The sequence below is a fragment of the Chrysochloris asiatica genome, unplaced genomic scaffold (assembly GCF_000296735.1).
Source record: "Chrysochloris asiatica unplaced genomic scaffold, ChrAsi1.0 scaffold00045, whole genome shotgun sequence".
In the NCBI taxonomy this organism is placed as follows: Eukaryota; Metazoa; Chordata; class Mammalia; order Afrosoricida; family Chrysochloridae; genus Chrysochloris; species Chrysochloris asiatica.
Window position 1 is genome coordinate 16,889,021 of NW_006408563.1, and position 21,844 is coordinate 16,910,864.

A 21,844-nucleotide genomic window follows, 5' to 3' on the forward strand; every position below is an offset into this window, starting at 1 on the left:
TTTTTTTTTTTGCAATCTTCCTCTAGTCGAGTTCTGATTATCGAACCATCGAGGCTAGGTCAAAAGGGTACTGTCTGCATGTTTGGGTGTTGTTATGCATCTCCCCTCACTTCATATCAGCTGGATGCTTCACTCTCAGCTCTAGCCCTCTGTGGCTAAGTCCTTGTATATGGGCTCAAGTGTCCTCAGTTCTCACCACACTTTGGACTAACCAGCCCTTCCTTTTCTTTCTCTCATCTCCAGGTCATCGGGATTCAATGGACTGTGGTTGAACTCAGCCCATTTCTTCATTGCTGCCTTTCCCCTCTTCCATTCACCAGTAGACCAATGTAGTCACCAGCAAGCTTACATGCTTGTTTGTGTGTTCCCTTTGAGTTTCAGTCTTAGAGGAGAATTTGTCCTGAAGGCACTTGATTGCTAGCCTTGATGTCTTCCTGGTGAACAGCTTGCTTATTATTATTCTTGTAGTAGCCAGTCATGCTGACATTTTTGTTTTGGGTTTTTCCTGATGATCTTTCTCTGAAGATGTTATCTTCTGTCACTGTAGCTGTACCAGGCTGATCTGCTTGCCCTTTTTAGTGGGAATGTGTCACCTCATAACGTTCTGGATGGGACTCAGGATTCCTTACACCTAAGGTCCTGTATGCTACAAAGGCTTTGCAAGAGGCCCATTTCACTGGGCAAGTTCTAGAACCCCTTTTAGGTATTCCAATTAGTTATAGGCTGAAGATGGGCTTATAAGTTTTCTCTAATCATGTTTCCCAACATTCCTTTCTATCCCACTCAAATGTCTATTTTACAATAGTAGGTAAGGGAAACTAATATTCATAACAGTCAAGCATTTTGGTATTATTTCCCCTCTTCAAGCTATACCTAGATCCTTGTATCCCAGAGCCCTGTATTTCCAAGGTTGAGCATGCATCACTATTTACCTCTGTCCCACTTAGGCCATGCAAACCTGTCTCAGTATTCCCCTATCTATCTTGTTCTTCTGCCTCCTCCCCTCTTCTTGTATTGCCCTCCCCAACACCCAAACTAAACCTCCCACACCTACCCCACTGTGGTTACCTTCTATTCCATTAGTTCTTCCCTCCATTTAAGACAGTCTATTTTATCCTATAATCTACCTGACCTTCCCACCACCTGGATCTCTGTTCTTCTGTGCTTACCTTCTTTCACATTGTAATTGTTTTGATCATAGATTGACCTTCCAGATTCTCTGTTCTTATGATTTTATTCTGTTCTTGACTCTTCCATTTGTTGATTGAGTTCAGGGTGATGCTGCCATGTACGTCTTTCTGTAGTTATCTGTTCTTGTTGGTTCTCAGTCCACAGAACTTCCTTTAAGATGTTCTTCATAGCAGGGTTGGCTTTGGCAAAATCCCTTAGCTTCTGTTTATCCTGGAATGTTTTGATTACACCATTGTATTTGATTGACAGATTTGCTGAGTAGAGAATTCTTGGTTGGCATTTTTTTTTCTTTCAGGGTTTTATATATGTCTCCCCATTGCCTTCTTGCCTGCATGGTTTCTGTTGAGAGATCCAAATTTAATCTGATTTGCTTACCTTTGTATGTTACACTTCTCTTTTCCCTAGCTGCTTTCAAGATCCTGCCCTTATCTTTGATTTTGGAAAGCTTGATTATTATATGTCTTGGTGATTTTCTTTTTCCTTACATATTTTTTATTAAGACCTTTCAAAGTCTAAAAATAATTTTCTCTGTTTCTGACACATGGGATCTTAGAGTACTTTAATTTAGTATTGTTGAATGAAGGAATAAGAAGCCATGAAGGTTAAACCTTTTACTAAAATGTGGCCATCTCATTACTGCTATTTGCATAGAAAATAAATAATGTACCATTAGTTTACTCCATAAATCAAGGACCTGGGCTCAGGTTTTGACAATATAAACTGTATGACCTGAATAACTGCTTTTTATTGTTAGAAATACTCTTCTTTATACAGTTAACAAAGGAATGAAATGATCCATCACTTTTGTAGTTAAACAATTAGTCTTCATTGTCTTCTCCCTTCAATTACTGAACTCCTTGAAGATCTTCTACCTTTCATTTCATATGTATCTGTTAATTCAATAAACATTTATTTAGCACCATGTACTGGAGTCCTGGTGTGGTGCTGTAGGATGGATAAGCAATGTAATGCTAACCGCAAGGTCAGCAGTTCAAACCCACCAGCCACTCATTGGAAACCTTATACTGGGTTGCTCTGAGTTGGAACCAATTTAACAACAACAACACATACTGAATTGGAGTTCTTGTGTGGCACTATAGGGAAAGCACTGGACTTCTAACTGTTAAGGTTTGAGGTTTAAACCCACCAGCTTACTCCTCAGAAAACTTATACAGTGTCCCTATGAGTTGGAACCTAGTCAACGGCACCAAACAACAATAGCATGTACTGAATTAGAGTCCCTTGGGGGTTTAAATGGTAAATGTTCAACTACTAAACAAAAGGTTGGTGGTTTGAATCCACACAGAGACACCTCAGAAGATCTGGTAATCTACTTCCCTGAAATCAACCATTGTAAACCTTATAGAGAACAGTTCTATTCAAATGTGGACTCACTGTGAGTCCGAATTGACTTGCTGTCCAGTGGTTTTCGTTTGTTTACCTACTGAATTAAATTGAGACATTAATTGAAGTCTTGATTGTTTTCTCTGGCATGTGTAATGAAAGAATTAAATGTAAAGTTCATAAAATATTGGATTCTTGGATTTGCAAACAAAAAATAAAATTAGATGATTAGTTCTGGGCATCTACCTTGGCATGGTAACTTAGACAGATGTTTAATAAACCTGCAATTTCCACTCACTGGGCAGCTAGTGGGAAGGAATATTTTATGATACAGCAGCGCTGACCTTTATTTATCCCAGTAGAAATTAGGATCCAGAGCATGATGTATTCAGTGATAAAGTGGTTAAAGTGACCCTTAACACCTTTTGATTTGTACTAAAGATGTGGATTATACTTTCCCCTTTAGTAGTACCCCAGAACAAGTTGAAAATTGTGCCTCATATTTGTCATACATTTTGAATTGAATTATAACTATGAACATTATAATATTAAAGGAAGAGCAAGCCAATGATAAAACATAAGGAGCATATACACGTCTGTATCTCTAGTTACTAACTTGTAGGTCTCCAGAAACTGAGAAGTGGCCTTTTGAAGAACATATTTGCATCTTTTGAAAAACACACTTTCAGTTCTCTGTATCAGTACTCTTTTCCCACCTATACTGAAACCATAACTACTTTTAGATTCCGAATATAGAGGTTAAAAGCTGTGAGAGCTTGATTTTAGAATAATAAATGAATAAAAGCCATCAAGAAAGATGCAGCCTCTGAATTAGTCCTTGCAAATTGCCTCTGATAGAACGTTGTCTCTATGAATTAAGAGAAAGTATTATGGGGAGTAATATGTGGTCCAGTGTCTTAGCTAACAAGTGCTGCCATAACGGAAATACCACAAGTGAGTGATGTAAAGAACGGAAACTTATTTTCCCATGGTTCTGGAGAATGGACATCCAGATTAGAGAATGAACGTCTTGGCCATGTCAAGTCCTCTGTGAGCCTTGCACCTACCATCTGATGTCTGCTGCCATTCCTTGACACCTGCCTTTTCCCTGTGTAGTATCTCTGTGCTCTACTAGTCTTTATAGTGATCAGGCTTATGACCCACCCTGTACTGGTGTGAACACATGAAGAACAAGAGAAATCCTCTATTTGCAAACTAGATTGCATCCACAGGTGCAGGGACCAGAAGATCAATATGTATATTGGGAGACATGATTTGATTGATAATACTGCATATGTTCAATAATGAATGCATCTATAATTGAATAGAAAACAGTCCTGGTATTTTGTATCCATTGTCTTATATTCCAGGTGTGCTGGTGATGCAGTAGATTAAGCATTAGGTTGCTAACTGACAGGTGGGCAGTTTGAAGCTACCAGCTGCTCCGAGGGACAAAGATGAGGCAGTTGTCTTCCATAAAGCTTTACAGCCACAGATGCCCTATGGGACAGTTCTATCTGTCCTATGGGGTTGTCATGAGTTGGAACTAATAGCAGTAGGTTTGGTCATTTGGGGGTTTCTATTCTGCCTTTTATACACATTTGAATAATATGTTTATCATTTCCTTAGGCAACAAGATGCTGGTTTAGGTTCAACTACCCCTGATGAAACCACATTACCGAGAATCACCACGTCCGCAGTAGAGAAAGACATTTTGGTAACAGGCTATTTCTTTTGTCAGTATAAATAAAATGAAAAGAAACACTTGGAAATACTTTTATACTTTTGAGATTATTCTGTGCTCCTCCCTGTGGCTATAGAAGTCAATACACAAGTCTCACAGAGTTGTTCAATTTTGATTAATGGAGAAAACCATGTTCTCCCTTGACACCTAACACCACAAAGACTCTTAAGTCACCCTCACCCATGTTAAAGCTCGCTTCTGACATCTCTAATTTTTACATGTTTTTATGAGATAATATTAATTTTATCATGTGTACTTTACAAAGCTTATTTTAGAAACAGTAATATCTCAAGTATTTTCAATACTAAAGATTTTTTAAAATATAAATCCCAAAGACTTTAACATTGCCAATTTGAAAATATTTTGATGTTTTTTCTAAAAATTATGAAAAAATAGACTATGGTTAAAATAAAAAATATATTAGAGGTAAATTTTTCATTTCTTCGAGAAATACTAGGTTTTAAGATGAATATTTTATGTACACATATAATTGCAGCTGTAACATTATAATAATATGGAATGCTAATAGGTCAATTGGAAATTTTCTAAATTCCATTGATTACCATTCCTGAGATTAAAGTATATAGATAAGGATTTGCTTGCAGCTTTTTAAAGATATCATAAAAAAGGACAGAAAATAACATACCAATTTTTACCCATTTATGATTTCTAAATTCTAGATCCCCATGAACTCTGTTAGGTATATTATATATTTGGTAAGTATATCATATATTTGTTTTTCAGAGTAATTATGAACTTAGATAAGAGCTTTAATTTTCAATAAGTAATTTTTTATATCTGTGTGATCTCAAATAATGTTTAAACAAATTGTAAAATAAGCTTTTATATTCTCCTAAAATTTTAATTTTGTTTAGTAGTTTTATTTTCAATAAGCATAAATTTTTATTATAGTACTGAACCTTTCTATATTTCCTCTATTTCCTGTATGTAGAGGTATTACTACTATATTCACCATGGAATTGATACAGAGCATGTAGCCCCAATGGAAGATTCTTGGCTGGAACACGTATTGGATTTAGTTCCCAAACACCTCAAAATCCTCACTGATAGCATACTTGTATTGTCTGATGAAATGAGAGAAGATTATCTTCTTAGTGTAAAAAAATCCATAGGTAAATTGGTATTTCTCTGTTTTCTAATTTGAATATGTATCTTCATTAAGGATCAAACATATTTCTGTATTGAAAATTAATCCCTGTATTTGAAACTTTCTAGTATATTATATATTAATTGTGCTATTTTTTATTGCTTAGACACTTGGACACATTTCATTAGGGAAGCCCAACAGCAGATAAAATCAGTCTACTTGTAGGAATGATGTCTTAGTTACCTAGTGCTGCTAGAACAGACCCTACACTGGGTGTGGCTTTAACAGCTTGTTTTCTCACAGTTTAGGAAGCTAGAAGTCACAACTCTGCTCACTGACTTTGGCTGTAGGGGTCTCTTGCTATAGGGGAAGGTCTTTATCTTTTCAGCTTGTTTCCTGAGCTCTAGGAGTTCTTCTTCTGGCTGCCTCTGCTTGGTTAATCTGTTACTTTTATATTTTGTAAGAGATTGGCTCAAGATATACCCTATACTAATCCTGTTTTAAGGAGCTCTGGTAGTGTAGTGATTACAAATTGGGCTGTGAACCACAAGGTCAGCAGTTTGAAACTATTAGCCGCTCTGTCGGGGGAAAGATGAGGCTTTCTGCTCCCATAAAGATTTACAGCCTTGGAAACCCTGTTCAGGGTTGCTGTGAGTCAGAACCAACTCTACAGCACTTAACAACAACAATTCTGTTTAATTAACGTAACACAACCCATTCCCAAATGGGACTATAACCACAGGCATAGAGGTTAGGAGGGTTTTCAACACATAATTTTGGGGGGACACAATTTAATCCATGACAGATATATACCCTCAGTAAAGGACAGAACTGAAGGACATTGTGAAATTTAATTTCAAGCCCTCAAAATATTTGAGTACCCAGTGTATGCAAGACCTTAGGCACAGGGACACTGTCTCTTCCTTCAGAATGCCCCCTTCAGGGAATTCACAGTGGAGTTCATCATCTATTCACAAAAGCACAACTTGCTCATTATTAGAAAAACCACTTAATTTAAACAAGTTTTACAATTTCCAGTTTTCTGAAGATATAATTGAACAAGTTACTTATCAGAACTTTTAATTTTCTTTCAGTTGATTTTGTTTTAAAAGATCCTAGAGAAAAAGAAGATGAAAAAAAGACTGATGAACTTCTACCCCATCGTGCCGAGTAAGCAATTGGGCTTCTTTGAGAACACTGATTATGCCATTATTTCTTTGTGGTGGTGGGATGCGCTGGAGTCGATTCATACTCAAAGAGACCCTTGTACATGTTTCTGAGGCTGTAAATCTTTATGGGAGCAAAAGTCCTCCTCTTTCTCCCATGGAACAGCTAGCTAGTAGTTTCGAACTGCTGACTTTGAGGTTAGCAGCCCAATTCATAACCACTATGCTACCAGAGCTCCTTGTTGTTGTTGTTGTTGTTGTTGTTGTTAAGAGCCGTCGAGTCGGTTCCGACCCACAGCGACCCTGTACAGGGTTTCCGAGGGTGTAAATCTTTACGGGAGTAGAAAGCCTCATCTTTCTCCTGCGGAGCAGCTGGTAGTTTCGAACCGCTGACATTAAGGTTCGCAGCCCGATTCGTAACCACTACGCTACCAGAGCTCCTACCAGAGCTCCTTATGTGTATATATTTATGCACTGGTTAAACTTGTCAGATAGATGTAATTTATAGCAATTACATCAGTTGTTACTATTTTATCTTTTGATGTACTCAAGCTCTAATACCTTACATGTACAAATTGATGGCTGGATAGGTAGACAGACTCATAGCCAGATGGAAACACAAATGGTTAAAATACACATATCTTAGTGGCAGGGACTTGGTACATGTCTATATTTCCACAGCTCCTAGCACAGGATTTAGATATGTTAAATCCATTAAAGCTTGATTGCAACTTGCATGCCCAGCCCAAATTGGGAACATTGTATAAAAGGTATGCATATAAAATATGTTTCTTTTTCTTTTTTTTTTAATATGTATCATTTTTGTTTGTGACTGTTGTGTGCTAAGGAGTTGGCTCTGACTCATAGCGACCCTGTGTCGGTTTCAGGAAGCAGCTGGTGGGCTTGAACTGCTGACCTTGTAGTTATCAGTCTCGGGCTTATAGAAACATAATGGTGAAATCCACTTGGTATAGTTTCTGCCCTAATAAAAGTTGAATATTTAGGAGTAAATCTCACAAATAGATTGAAGAATGGAACTTAGATTTAAATAATTAATAAAAACTCAAGTTTTATTTTGTTTCTTTTGTAGCATTTAAAAGTGTCCCAAATTGCTTCTCATAGTGACAGTCCCCCCTGAAAAAAAAATCATGGAGTAATTCTCGTAAATCTTCTTTGGGGAACAGCTTTTATTATGGGGAAAGACCAAATCATCCTTTGTAATTATAAAGAATACTATAGCCTAAATGACTGTAAGGTCAGTTTGAACTGCAGGGTCAGAGGTTGAAACCTACTCATGGAAACTCTAGACAGGTTCTCTATGAGTTGGAACTGATTTAACAGCACTTAACAACTCCGTAACCGTAAAATAGCGTTCTGGTGGGGCTCTGTAGGGTAAGCACTGGACTGCTAACCACAAGATGGGTTGTTCAAACCCACCACCTACTCCTCAGAAACCCCAAATAGGGTCACTATGAGTCAGAACCAACTAGATTGGCACTTAGTAACAACAACAAACTACTGCATTTACTATTATAACTGGAAATATTTTTTAAATTACAAGTAAGCATTTGTGGTACTGTGAATTTACTTGATTATAAAACATACTTTTTCAATCATGAAATCATAAAATGTGTGCCATTTATAAATTCTAAAACACAAATGCATAAGCTGTATTATTACTATGGGAGATATATCTTATTTGTTATTTAAATTAAGCCATTCCTACTCAAAATGTATGGAGTCTTGGTATGGCACTAGAGGATAAGCACTGGACTGCTAACCACAAGGTCGGTAGTTCAAGCCCACCAGCTACTCCTTGGAAACTTTTTACAGGGTCGCTATTAGTCGGAACCAACTCCAAGGCACTTAACAACTACAACTCAAAATGTTTACTGATGATTAAAATGCCCTTTTTTGTTTTGAGTTTTAAAGAAGATAACTAATTTTTCTTTGTTTTTAGACTGGAAGTTCTGCCAAAACCTTGGAGGAAATCTTTTCTATCTGCAAGCAATTACATTAGGGATCATTTGAATGCGATGAACCCTACCATGCTGGCTCTGCTAGATTTGTGGCACAGCAATTTTAAGTGAGTATTTTGCCCTAAATGATATTTTTCAAAAAAGAGATGAAAGTTACTTTATTAACTCCAGGCTCTGGTAGCGTAGTGGTTATGAATCAGGTTGCAAACCGCAAGGTCAGCAGTTCGAAACTACCAGCTACTCTGTAGGGGAAAGATGAGACTTTCTGCTCCTGTAAAGATTTACAGCCTCGGAAACCCTATTCAGGGTCGCTGTGAGTCGAAACCGACTCAATGACACTTAACAACAACAACAAACTTACTCCTGGTGTGGCACTATAGAATAAGCACTAGACTCCTAACTACAAGGGTGGTGATTCAAAGCCACCAGCAGGTCTTTGAAAACCCTATACAGGGTCGCTATGAGTTGGAACTGACTTAAAGACACTTAACAACAACAACAGCAAACTATTTCATTTACTATTTTAACTGAAAAATGTTATTAACTCTAATAAAAAAATGTTATATATATTTGTGGTTTTGTGGTTTGTTTGATAAGGCTTTTCTATCAAGTCTTCTTAACTCCCACCAAATGATTAGGTGGAGCCATGCACACAGGGCGTATTAGACTCTAGTACTGAGATTGGTTAGTTTTGCCAGCCTGCTAGGCTCAAAAGGAGCCATCTCAGAAGCAGGAACAGACGACCCAGGACCATTAAGAAGAACTATGAGCAGAACATGAGATTCCTACTTAGAAAAGCGGTCACAGCAGAGTCAGCAGCATGAAGAGATCCAGCTGCTTGCTGTAGGCTTCCTAGCCCATGGAAGCTGACTTGTAGAAAGTGCCTTTTGTGCAGTTACAGACTGGCTAAAAGAGCTTTGTAACACTTGCCTGAGCAGGGCAGAGGTGGAGGGGCCACGTGACTGAGAGGCCAAAGACAAGGTTGAGGGGTGTCTGCAGTACAGCAGAGAAGCGGTGTTCTTGACTGGAGAACTGCTGTATCTGAGTCGTTTCTGATCCTGAATTGCACCTTGCTCAATTTCTTAATAAACCTTGTAACTGTGAATATTGTCTATGAGTTCTGTGTGGCCATTGCATTGGATTATCTCAACAGAGAAGTAAGGATGCTGTAGGAGGGACAGTTGGTGTTGAAATAGGATAAAGAAGTTTGTAGGGTGAAAACATGTCTGATCTCTGCTTCATAAGAATCAGCCTTGGGCTGATTTTGAATTTGATTTTCCTTCCCTTTTGTAAAGTCAGAGCAAGTCAGATACAACCTCCATGCTATTTTTGCAGTGTTTAGATTTGTTACAAGGAAATACATATTTAGAGTAAAAAAATGAAAGTTGTCTTTATTTCTAAGCCAATTCTCTCCTTCCCCAGTCCCAACCCAGTTCCCACATTTCCCATCATTAAAGTTAAGGGTCTGAATTGTTATACTTTGTTTGAAATATCCCACAAAACATTAGATGCTACAGGTATCTACACAGTTTAGAAACCTACTAAGTAAATGGTGTCAGGTGAACCTCTGAGTCCCTAGGGCCAGTTTACTTAATGGAATGAACCACGACCTATAGAATGTAATCATTTACAATTTATCACAGAATGGAGGTCTGGGGCTAGAAGGGCCATGTTAAAGTAATTCACTACAGCACATCTATGTACGTACTGCTAGAAAGTGCATCTTTTTAAATTTCCAGTATACATTATGGGTCATTTGTCTACCCGAATTTGGCTGCTAGTGGATAGGAGTTCTTTGGGTTGTTTTTGCTAAGTGTCATCAAGTCAGTTCCGACTCATAGCAACCTTGTACAGGGTTTCCAAGGAATGACTGGTGAGCTTGAATGGCTGACCTTGCAGTTCAAACTAACCTTGTAGTCCAGTGCATTAACCAGCAGCACCAAAGCTCAAGTACTTTTCCTGACAATGCCCTAATCTATTTTTGCATGAAATTGTACAAGTGAGGTCAGACAATATAGCATATTTTTGCAGACTGCGTCTGTTTACATTAGTGCATAGCTTCAAAACAACATGACATGTAGTTTTTGTTTTATATCCATGTCCAAATGGAACTTCCAGAAAACCCTGGGCAAGATGCTGGGAGATAAGATTCTATTTCCTAGTATTGTCCCTAGGTTAGTCTTTTGCCATTTATTCATCATCAGGAGGCAAGAGATAAGAAGACAAAAGGAGGAAGGGCAATAAAAGTATCAAAGCTGAGATGACCAAACAGTGTGTAGTGGATGTGTGGTGGTTGAGGAGTTCCTAGCAGTGACTGCAGCAGACTTCAAGGCCTCCACAGTCAGGACCAGTGAGAAGGAACTTTGCAGAGTATGAGTGGAAAGGACACACCTGATTCTATGCTGCCCTTGAAAGCCTATGTGGTGTTTGCTTTCTGTTGAGTACTAAGGTGGGCCAGGCAGTCTTATGGGCATCCTCACTCTGGCTGACAGGCATTTGCCCTGATCTCAGCTGACCTCGACAGTGTGTTGTTGTTAGGTACCATTGAATTGGTTCCAACTCAGAGCGACTCTGTGCACAAGAGAATGGCACACTGGCTAGTTCTGCACCCTCCTCATAACTGTTATGTTTGAGTCCATTGTTTCGGCCACTATGCCAGTCTGTCTCATCGACGATCTTCCTCTTTTTCGCTGACCCTCCATTTTACCAAGCACAATGTCCCTCCCCAGGAACTGGGCTGCCCTGACAATTTGTCCAAAATATGAACGATGAAGTCTCACCATTTTTGCTTGTAAGGAGCATTCTGGCTGTTGACTGTATGTGTGGCAGTGATTTGGGGGATGGTTCGTGTTGCTGTTGTTAAGTGCCGTCAAGTCAGTTCCAACTCATAACGACGCTGTTTCAGGTTTCCAAGGAGCAGCCTAGTGAGCTGCTGCTGAACCTTGCCATTCAAACTGACTTTGCAGGCCAGCACATTGTAAAATCATCTGAATAATTATAAAGAAATGAAATAAAAAAAAACAGAGAAATACTGAAGTGATGTTCTCTAAATAGAAGCATGCAAATTCATGCTATTCAGTATTTACCCTTGTTGTTGCTGTTAAGTGCTGTCCAGTCGGTTCCAACCCATAGTGACCCTGTATATGGTTCCCCAGGAGCAGTTGGTGAGCCTGAACCACTGACCTGACAGTTCAAACCAATCTTGCAGTCCAGCACATTAACTCACAGTGCCCCAAACCAAGAAAAAAAAACAAAAAAAAAAACCCCACAAACAAAAAGCCCACTAAACCCATTGCCAGTGAGTCAGTTCTGACTCTTAGAGACCCTATAGCGTGGAGTAGAAATGTCTCATGTGGTCCCCAAAGCAGTGATCTTTAGGGAAATAGATCGCAACAACTTTTTTTTTTCCTACCAAAGAGTGGCTTGTAGGTTTGAACCACTGACCTTTTAGTTAGCCTAGTGTTTAACCACTGCCACATGGCTCATTTATTTACACTTGCAGAACTCACTTAATGTCAAGGATAGCATTTGTGATGTAGTAACAACAGCATCAGAAGAGATCAGAGGATATTCATTCTGTGTGGTTAGGCAAATTTTTAGAAATATGTAAAACATTACACTGCTAATTTCAAAAGGTTAATCTTCAGTTGTCCAGTATAACACAAAATCAAAAGTTTACCTAACAGTGCTTACTGAGGACACTATAACCTTATAGATGAATTTTGATTTGTAAAAAATATGATTAAATAGATTTGAAATGTGTTTTGTATACTGGCATTGAGGTAAACATTAAGTGCGGTGCTTTTAATAGCTTTGTGTATCTTTTGTTGTTATATCATATAGTAATTACTTGACTACATGAAAATTAAATTACAGCTCTTCTAGTAGGGAAGGAATCTGTAGTTAAACTGAGGTGACTAACAAATTGATCCTAATAGGTAATATTTTTCTTTCACTTGGATTAATTTCAGAGAAAATTCTTAAATGAGTAAAATTAGAGCTATAACAGGGATATTTAACAGAGATTGGGTTGTATTGGAAATTAGTTAATGGACTAAGCACTATGGTAAAAAAAAAAAAAAATCAAAACTAGACAAATTCAAAAGATTTTGATACAGTGATTCTTGAGTAAATATAAGAGCTCTCTTAGTCCCTGGCTCTCTACTATCAAGAGCCAATATTGGTCACATGGGATGCATTTCTTTTCAGAGAAGGTGCACTTTTTGTTTGGGGAGCAGTGGACCCTGTAAGCCTTGAGTCCTGCCTCTTGTCCTGTTTTAATTGTTCCAGTGTGAAAGCAAAGAACAGTCTAAAGTGTCCATCACCTCCTAGTTACTGAATCTTCTACTTCACAGTGCAGTTCCAGAATAAGTCCTGTTGAGTTAATTTATGTAAGTTATTTTTTACCAATTTTTGAACAATATAAACTAGACATATGATGTTTATTTGGAGAAGGGAAAAATCAGCAAAAATAGTAAATATAAAAAAGTTTCATTATTAAATTGCTGTTTGTCTTTGTATCTTACAGAAAATTACGATTAGTTGATATAGAAGAATTTCATAGTCGCCAGGATGCACTTGAGCTGTCGAGCTTTCAGAGTATTGCCATGAGACACATGGAATCTGCCAAAGAGACTCTACTTAAAATGTAAGGCTTTGAAATTCCATGCTGTTGTGTGCAATAGAATCAGTTTCTACTCATAGGACACAGGAGAACTGCCCATGGGGGTTCCTAGGCTGTAATCTCTATGGGGCCAGAGTGCCAGGTAGTTTCTTTCACGGAGCAGCAGCTGGTGGGCTTGAACCGCTAACATTTTGGTTAGCAACTGAGCCCTTAACCATGATATCACCAAGGCTCCTTAAAGTTTCATGGGCTGTTATTTTGTTCTGTTAAATCTATTTGGACTCATAGTGACCCTCTAAGATAGAGTGGAACTCCCCATAGGGTTTACAAGGATGCTGATTGCCATGTCTTTCTCCCACAGAGTGGCTGCTAGGTTCAAATGGCCAACCTTCCAGTTAGCAGCTGAGTGCTTAACCATTGCACCATCAGTGATGTTGTTATTGTTGTTGTTAAGTGATGTACAGTAGGCTCCAACTCACAGCAACCCTTATAGGCTCTCTGAGGAGGATGCATACATTTTCTGAAACTTTTTATTGTGAATTAAGTGAAGGTTTACAGAGCAGATCATCGATTTTATAGTCAATAAACCTTACAACTCATTTCATCTCAAGGATTAGAGTCCCCTCCAATAACAGCTGTTGGTTCTTGTTTCCATGGCACATCCTTCTCATCCCTTCTCAACTTTGTCCTTAAGCCAATATTACCCTTTGAGTCTTTAATGGTTGGCCATTCCATATTGATCATACCTCACTAATGTGGTTGTTGTTGTTAATTCCTGTCAACAAGTTGGTTCTGACCCATAGGGACCCATGGGTTTCCTAGCTATAGGTTTCCGAGGAGTGGTTCCGACCCATAGGTTTCCGAGGAGTGGCTGATGAGCATGAACCACCGACTTTGCAGTTCAAACTGACTTTGCAGTCCAATGCATTAACCCACAGTGCCACACCAGGACTCCCACTAGTTTTCTGATCCATTCTATATACCTATCTACTACTTGACTGAGCACCACTAGTCTGTCAGTTTGTCTTACTGTGGTGGCTTGTGAGTTGCTGTGATTCTGAAAGCTATGTCACCAGTATTTTAAGTAAAAGTAGGGTCACCCATGGTGGACAGGTTCAGATGAGCTTCCAGATGAAGACAGACTAGGAAGAAAGAGTGACAAACTACTTCTGAATATTTAGTCACTGAAAACTTATGAATAGCAGAGAAACACTGTCAGATATAGTGCCAGAAAATGAGCCCGCCAGATTGGAAGGCACTCAAAATGCGACTAGGTAAGAGCTACCTCCTCAAAGTAGAGTTGACTGTGACAATCCAAAAGGAGTAAAGCCCATGAGAGAAAAGCCCATGGGACCTTCATTTGCTGATGGGGGACACCTCAAAATGAAGAGAAACAGCTGTAAACATCCATTGAAAATCGGAACATGGAATGTACAAAGTATGAATCTGGGAAAACTAGAAGTTGTCAAAAATGAAATGGAACACATAAACATCAATATCTTAGACATTAGTGAGCTAAAATGGACTGGTATTGGCCATTTTGAATCTGACAACCACATGGTTTACTATGCTGGGAATGACAAATTGAAGAGGAATGGTGTTGCATTCATCATCAAAAAGAACATATCCAGATCAGTCATGAGGTACAGTGCTGTCTGTGATAGGGTAATATCCATGCGCTTACGGGGAAGCCCAGTTGATACCACTATTATTCAGCTGAGGACTAAGGTGCACCTGACCCAAGCCATGTTTTTTTCAATATCTTTCATATGCATGTGAAAGCTGGACAGTGAATAAGGAAGACCATAGAAGAATTGATGCTTTTGACTTATGGTGTTGGAGGAGAATATTGAAAGTGCCATGGGCTGCCAAAAGAACCAATAGATCCATTTTGGAAGAAGTGCAGCCAGAGTGCTCCTTGGAGGCCAAGATGGCCAAACTTCATCTCTCATACTTCAGACATATTGTTAGGAGGGACCAGTCGCTGGAGAAAGATATCATGTTTGGTAAAGTGGAGGGCCAGAGAAAAAGAGGAAGACCCCCAACGAGATGGATTGGCCAAGTGGCAGCATCAATGGACACAAGCATGGCAGCAGTAGTGAGGTTGGTCCAGGATCGGGCAGTGTTTCATTCTGCTGTGCATAAGGTCGCTATGGGCCGGTACTGACTCGATGGCACCTAACAACAACCACAACTTAGCTGAAAATTTGACCAAAAGGTTGAGTTCCTTTCAAGACCTGAAGGGTGGCTGAGGACCATAGTCTCGAGTTCCTCCACATTCTTTCTGACCAGCATGCCTGGTCTTTTTTATAAATTTCCAATTTGTTCCACATTTTCTTACATTCTATCCAGGACCGTCTAGTGTGATCTCTTTCAGAGAAATTGGTAGTGGTAGCCTGACATATTCTAGTTTTTTTGGTCTCACAGTCATGGTGACTGATATTCACATGTCCCATTAGTCCATTCGACTAGTTGATTCCAGGTTTCTTAAATTTTTATCACTCTTCTTTCTTACACACATGGAGAGATCAATTATTGCTCCTTAGATGGTCATTTATGATCTGTTAAGATCCTAGTCACTACTCACCAAAGTAGGATGTAGAATATTGTCTTTGTGGACTATGTTATGCCAATTGACCATGGTCTCCCCTAAGACTGTGGTACTGAACCTCCAAACCCAGCAACTCATTGCCTTAAGATATTTGATAATATCTCAGTTTTCATCATTTTTTCCCCTATTATGCTCCACTACATTCATAGGTGTGTTTGCATGTGCAAATATCCTCTTTCAAACCCTTATATATTTGTGGATATACTCTCACCATTCAGCCTGTGTATTTGTCCATGTATCTACCTATAGAATGCTGTTGCTCCAGCGTTGATCTGAAATATCTATATAGATGATCTACGTGCAGAGACTGTGCAGAAAGTGAAAGGTTTCTAATCGATGGTGGCCTTTCCTGAATCTCTGGAGATGGGTACCTAGGATGGATACCTGGGGAATACAGGAAGCCTAAGAAATGTTGGCTAATCATTCACCCAATATTTGTTTGGCATCTGTCCTTAATACATGTAAAGTGGTTGGGTTTTTTTCATTTTATTTTTGGGTGCAGGAAGATGCCAGAAGAGTTTAAAGAATGATTAGAAGGAGGGGGAAGTGTAGGGAGCGGGTTTCTGGGATATACCCTTTGGGTGGTTGAGGATGCATGGAGGGGATTGGGACCATGGCAGTGAGATGATATATGATGGAATGAATGTAAAACTAAAATTCTCCCATGTAAGCTATCATATAATTCACAATAAAACATTAAAAAAAAAAAAAAGAATGATTAGATGGGGAAGGTATTAAGGAAATTTACAATCCCATTGTGAGGCTAGACTTAATTTTGTTGTTGTTGTTATGTGCTGTTGAGTTGGTTCTGATCCATAGCGACCTTGTATAGGGTTTCCGAGGAGCAGCTGGTGAGCTTGAATCACCACCTTGCAGTTCAAACAGCTTTGCAGTCTGGCACATTAACCCACAGCACCACACCAGCACTCGACGAATGATGATTAAACTTCTTGATTTGACCCTTCAGAATGGAATAGTCACATACGATAATGATGATGCATATGCTAGAAAATTTGCTCTGTAACATTATGGGAAATTTGTCTCTAGCATGGATCACTTCATTATAATAAATAAAATATTAAAACTAGATCAAATTTAAGGTACAATAGACATAAAACTTGAGGCTTAGTTTCATAATTTCTTAAAGTTATTCTGAAATGTACATACAGCATTTAAGATAGAATCTTTCCTTTATCTTTTTTTTTTCTTTTCCAATATATTGAATCAAATTCTTTGTCTGACATTACTTGAAATAACTTAATAGTCTTTTATTTAAGATTGCTACAAACCATTTGTCCACCCAGCGGCCTGACAATTCAGTTATTATTTAAAGTGAGTGAGAGAGAGGTAAAGAGAAGAGCTAGACCTTGAGGACAGAATAAAAATAAATGATCTTGATTATAATTTTAGGGTTTATCCTAGAATAAGAATCCTGGTGTGGCGCTTTAGCATCATAAGTACTATACTGCAAGGTTGATTTGAACAGCAAGGTGGTGGTTTAAACCCACTAGGTACTCCACAAAAACCCTATACAAGGTCGTTATGAGTTGGAATCTACAAGATGACACTTAACAACAACAACAATCCTGGAATAAGACTAGGAAGAAAGGCCTGGCAATTTTCTTCCACACAGTCACAACCTTAAAAACCCTCTGCATAGTTCTACTTTGCACAGATGAGGTTGCCATGAATTGGAAGAAATTAAATGGCAACTGGTTTGTGCGTGTGTGTGTTAGTGTCTATTATATGTCGTGAAGTGATTAGATAATGCAGTAGACTATCCCATCCCATCTACTTTTCTTATTTTCCTACTTCCACTTCAGATCATTTTCTTGGGAGCCACTCCATTATTATTTCCATCGACTCTTTAGTGAACTTACCATCTTCACACATACAAGCCATTCGCTATTACTGAGATAGCAATGGGGAGAGCTCCACTATGACGTCACATCGATGTTGTCGGAGAGGAGAGAAGATGCCGTATCTTTTTATGTCTCTGACAACACCGTCCTAGAGCAGAGTAGACATGCAACATGTTTGCTGTTAGGATGAATAAATAAATGTAAAACTTAGATCATGGTTTTGGAACATTCAAGCAACTCCTGATGGTGATCTTGACATTAAAAACAATGTTCCTGGTTTAAAAACAAAATCTAGCAACTCTCATGAAAGATGAGACTAATATCCCTTAGTTCTATGGTGTTGGATAGTGGTTTTGTAAGCTGAAAACTTTACTTCTCATCATGTTATACCTAGATATGAAATTTCACTATTATCCTTTCAGTATGAGGACATGTACGTATTTGAAACTTTGTTTTAGATCAGCCACCATCTCAAGATATCACATTACAGGGAATAGGAAAATAAAAGATATGATTGTATTCCACTGTATCTTGGTTTCAAGTCATTGGGGAGCAGATAGAATAGCATGAAATAAGCCCTCCTTTGGCTTAACTTTAAACTAACAAATATATACCCCAAAGAACATTTAGAAGATGAAGAAGGAGTGTTTCATAATATCTGAAAAGCTTTGTTCTGTATTTCTGCAAAAAGTGCAGGCATCATAGTTCCATGACTTAGATTTATGTCTTTCTCCCTGCATCACATCATGGAGTCCTTTTCTATTGGCTGTGATTTAAACTTTCTTTTCCTAAGAGGAGTGAAATATGCGAGTGCTTACATTTCAGGGAGTGGATAATGTCACTGAGCAATATACCTCTCAATGAAGACCTTTGAATGTCCAGAAATTACTGTAAGCGGAGTCATTCATTGCAAGTATTAACTTTTAAAAGTCTTTTGTTCTTTCAAGGTGGTTTCCAGAAGTGCAGAATATTTATTACCAAGGTAATAAAAAAAAGCAATTGCCAACTGGTGACAGCAGTGCCAAATTGGAATCTTTTTTCAACTGTGCTGCTACACTTATGACTTTACAGCTGCAGGGCCTCACTTTGGTCTCCATGCAAGATTTCACAGACTTAATTGCACAACCCGCAGTAAGTATGGTTCAGTTACATCAATATTGCGTTTACGAAAGCATTTATTCTCAGTTCTTCAGAGAGGAACATGATAAAAATATCTTTACCAGTAGAAGAGCAGAAAGCTTATCTGTGGACCTATTGCACACAACTATTTTAAAAAGTTAGTGTCAATCTGCATATTTGGATATGTGATTATCATCACATTCCGTGAGGCTTAGTGCAAATAAGTGAAAATTCCCTTAACACGGAAATTTGGCCCACGGTAGCTGGGAATTTTTCCACAAGGAGCCATCTCTTTGGATGGCAGTTCTGATTACTTGTAATTAAGGCCTTGGGTTTTGAATGTTCTACTCTTGATCTCTCTTTCTTACATGATTCTAGAACCCTGCTGCCCTGAACATCCTCCCTTATGTTAGGCTTTGACTTTATAGTTGATCTGTAAACCCAATGGATATGAGATACCAACAAATCTAGCTAGGAATCACTCTTATTTTTCTTAGTAGAATCTCCTGTTATCTGGTAATACTAATACGGTACTGTCAGAGGCACTCTGGTTTCATGAAGTGGGAGGCTAATCTCCATTAGTCCAAAGTCGATTCCTGTGAGGTGGAGGTCAGCTATTGGTTGAGACTCCAGCTATGACACACTGTTTCTCTGTTGGGTTTGATCATTTCTTGCTGTAGTCACACAGAACTCATAGACCATGCTCATGGTTATGGGGTTTTACTAGGGAAGTGACAGGTTGCAACTAAAGATCAGGGTTAACTTGGAAATATGCAACTGGATATAACTCAAAACACATGGTACAGTTCTTCAGTGAGGACAGCTTCCAACTAAGACAGCTCCCAGCTCTTTGGGAGCAGACTCAGCCATGCCATAGAGAGACCCTTTGCTCGGACCTTCTCTCTGTTCAGGCAAGCGTTACAGCTGTTTCATTCCACTGATAAGTGCCTGGTGGTACCCCACTCTGCAGCCCTTTGTCAATCTGCAGGTCAGTGAGCACACTGCAGCAGCCGCAAGCTGATTGCTTGGTTCTTGCCTTTCATCCTGACTTGTGCTTTCTTATATTATCTCCAGTGTTAGAGCGTTCTCTCCTGGGTCTAAGAAGTTCTCAGTACAGAGAACAGGGGTCCAAAGGACAAGCTCCTTTCCTGGCTCTGTATTTTGGGAGTGAGGTCTCTTTCAACCTCTGAAGACTGGTTCTTTAAAGTCTAGGATGGCAAAACTGACCAATCCCCTTGGTAGGACATAACCACCTAGTTTGTATAGATATTGACCAATTCTGGTAAGAGTTTTACAAGCCTTGTTTGCATAGTACACTAACCAATCCCTTTGCAAGACTGTGGCCTAGCAAATTGTCATACCAGTATTATAGACCCACAGGAAGAAAGGCCATATAGAGAAATATCCATTGCTTTGCACCTACTTTGCCTCGCTGCCAAGTGCATGAAAGGAAGAGCAATTATTAGAATGGTTGCCCTCCTTTGTCTACTACAATTCGTATTTGCTTGTTTGTTTATTTTTCTAGGATTCCATCAGAGCCTTTGAACATCCAGGTTTCATCATGAGACTGATTCTTGATAATGACACCATAAAGTTTGAACCTGAGTTTAATGACTATCGAGATATACTTCTAAATGTTTATGATGTTATGATTAAGGCTGTCAGTTTTGTGCCAAGAGTTGAGACAAAATTGTATTCCAAATGGGTAAGTTACAAGCATCTTCTGATTGCTTGGGTTTGCATAAGTTACTCTTTTCAAATAGCTTCTGGAAGGTATGGACATGTATCCTCTACTCTGCAGAATATAAATATAAATGGAATCCTGATGCGGTGCTGCAGGATAAGCACTGGATTGTTAACTGCAAGGTCAGTGATTCAAACCCACCAGCCACTCCTTGGAAACCCTATACAGGATCACTATGAGTCAGAACCAACTTGGCGGCACTTAATGATAGTAACTAGTTTATAAGGAAATTTTTGTTTTGTTTTGTTTTTTAAAGTACCATGTGCCATTTATTTTCCTTATTATATATATGGAGTTTTGTAGCACTGTAGGATAAGCACCTGACCATAAGGTCAGTTTGAACCACAAGGTCCAAACTCAACCAGCTGCTCTTCAGAAACCCTTTACAGGGTCACTATGAGTCAGAACCAACTCAATGGCACTTATCAACAACATATAGACATACATATAGATAGAGATATTAAAGGAGCTCTGGTAGTGTAGTGGTTACGAATTGGGCTGTGAACCTCAAGGCCAGCAGTTCGAAACTACCAGTGGCTCCGCAAGAGAAAGATGAGGCGTTCTGCTCCCATAAAGATTTACAGCCTCGGAAACCCTGTACAGGGTTGCTATGAGTCGGAACCGACTCCACGGCACTTAATAACAACAAAATATATATTAACATATATATATACTTAGTTTTCTGGGTTGATCTCCCACTGGACTCAACTGAAAATTTTCTGAGAAGGGATTAAAGTTGTGAGAAGGTTTAAAGTAGTCAATGAACATTTTCTGTGGCACTCATACTGTGCCATAGACCTTCACTGTACTTTTTCTGTAAAAAAGCCCAAAAAACTATGGAGTATTTTTCTTGTAAAGTACTTTGTAGATAGTTTACTTTTTCTGTAAAGATACTTTATAGTACTTTCTTTGTAAAGATGCTGTAAAGATGACCCTCCAAATATACCTTTTTCAGAAATGGTGCTCGGTTGTCTCATCACTTTCAAATCATATTCTATATCCCCTTCTTGCCTCTTAGGCCAAATAGTTTACCAGTTATCCTGAGCTATGATGCCATAGCAGTAGTATTGCAGTATAATATTTGGTAGAAGCATGCCTGAAAATTCCTTTGGTTATAAGATTTTGAAGTTTTATAGGTCCGTTCCATAGCTTTATTCTTCCTTTACTCTTTTAAAAAATGTCAGGAATATTTTACATCTACAAAAGAGTATAGGAGACTAGTGTGCGAAGCTTAAGGAATAGTAATAAAATAAATGTATCTACAACCCAACTTAAGGAGCTCTCGTAGTGTAGTGGTTACGAATCGGGCTGCGAACCTCAAGGTCAGCAGTTCGAAACTACCAGCTGTTCCG

The 21,844-nt window shown here is 38.7% G+C and overlaps 1 protein-coding gene across 1 annotated transcript in view; it reads left to right on the forward strand.

Moving 5' to 3' along the window:
- The window catches only part of DNAH7 (dynein, axonemal, heavy chain 7), a 324,797-nt gene that overhangs the window by 19,902 nt on the left and 283,051 nt on the right, over positions 1 to 21,844 (forward strand). Inside the window, exons 6-12 of the mRNA XM_006862048.1 lie at positions 4,165 to 4,252; positions 5,232 to 5,412; positions 6,482 to 6,557; positions 8,514 to 8,639; positions 13,061 to 13,180; positions 18,577 to 18,760; positions 20,274 to 20,453. Coding sequence (XP_006862110.1) covers positions 4,165 to 4,252; positions 5,232 to 5,412; positions 6,482 to 6,557; positions 8,514 to 8,639; positions 13,061 to 13,180; positions 18,577 to 18,760; positions 20,274 to 20,453 — 955 coding nt within the window. The remainder of the gene's footprint in view (positions 1 to 4,164; positions 4,253 to 5,231; positions 5,413 to 6,481; positions 6,558 to 8,513; positions 8,640 to 13,060; positions 13,181 to 18,576; positions 18,761 to 20,273; positions 20,454 to 21,844) is intronic.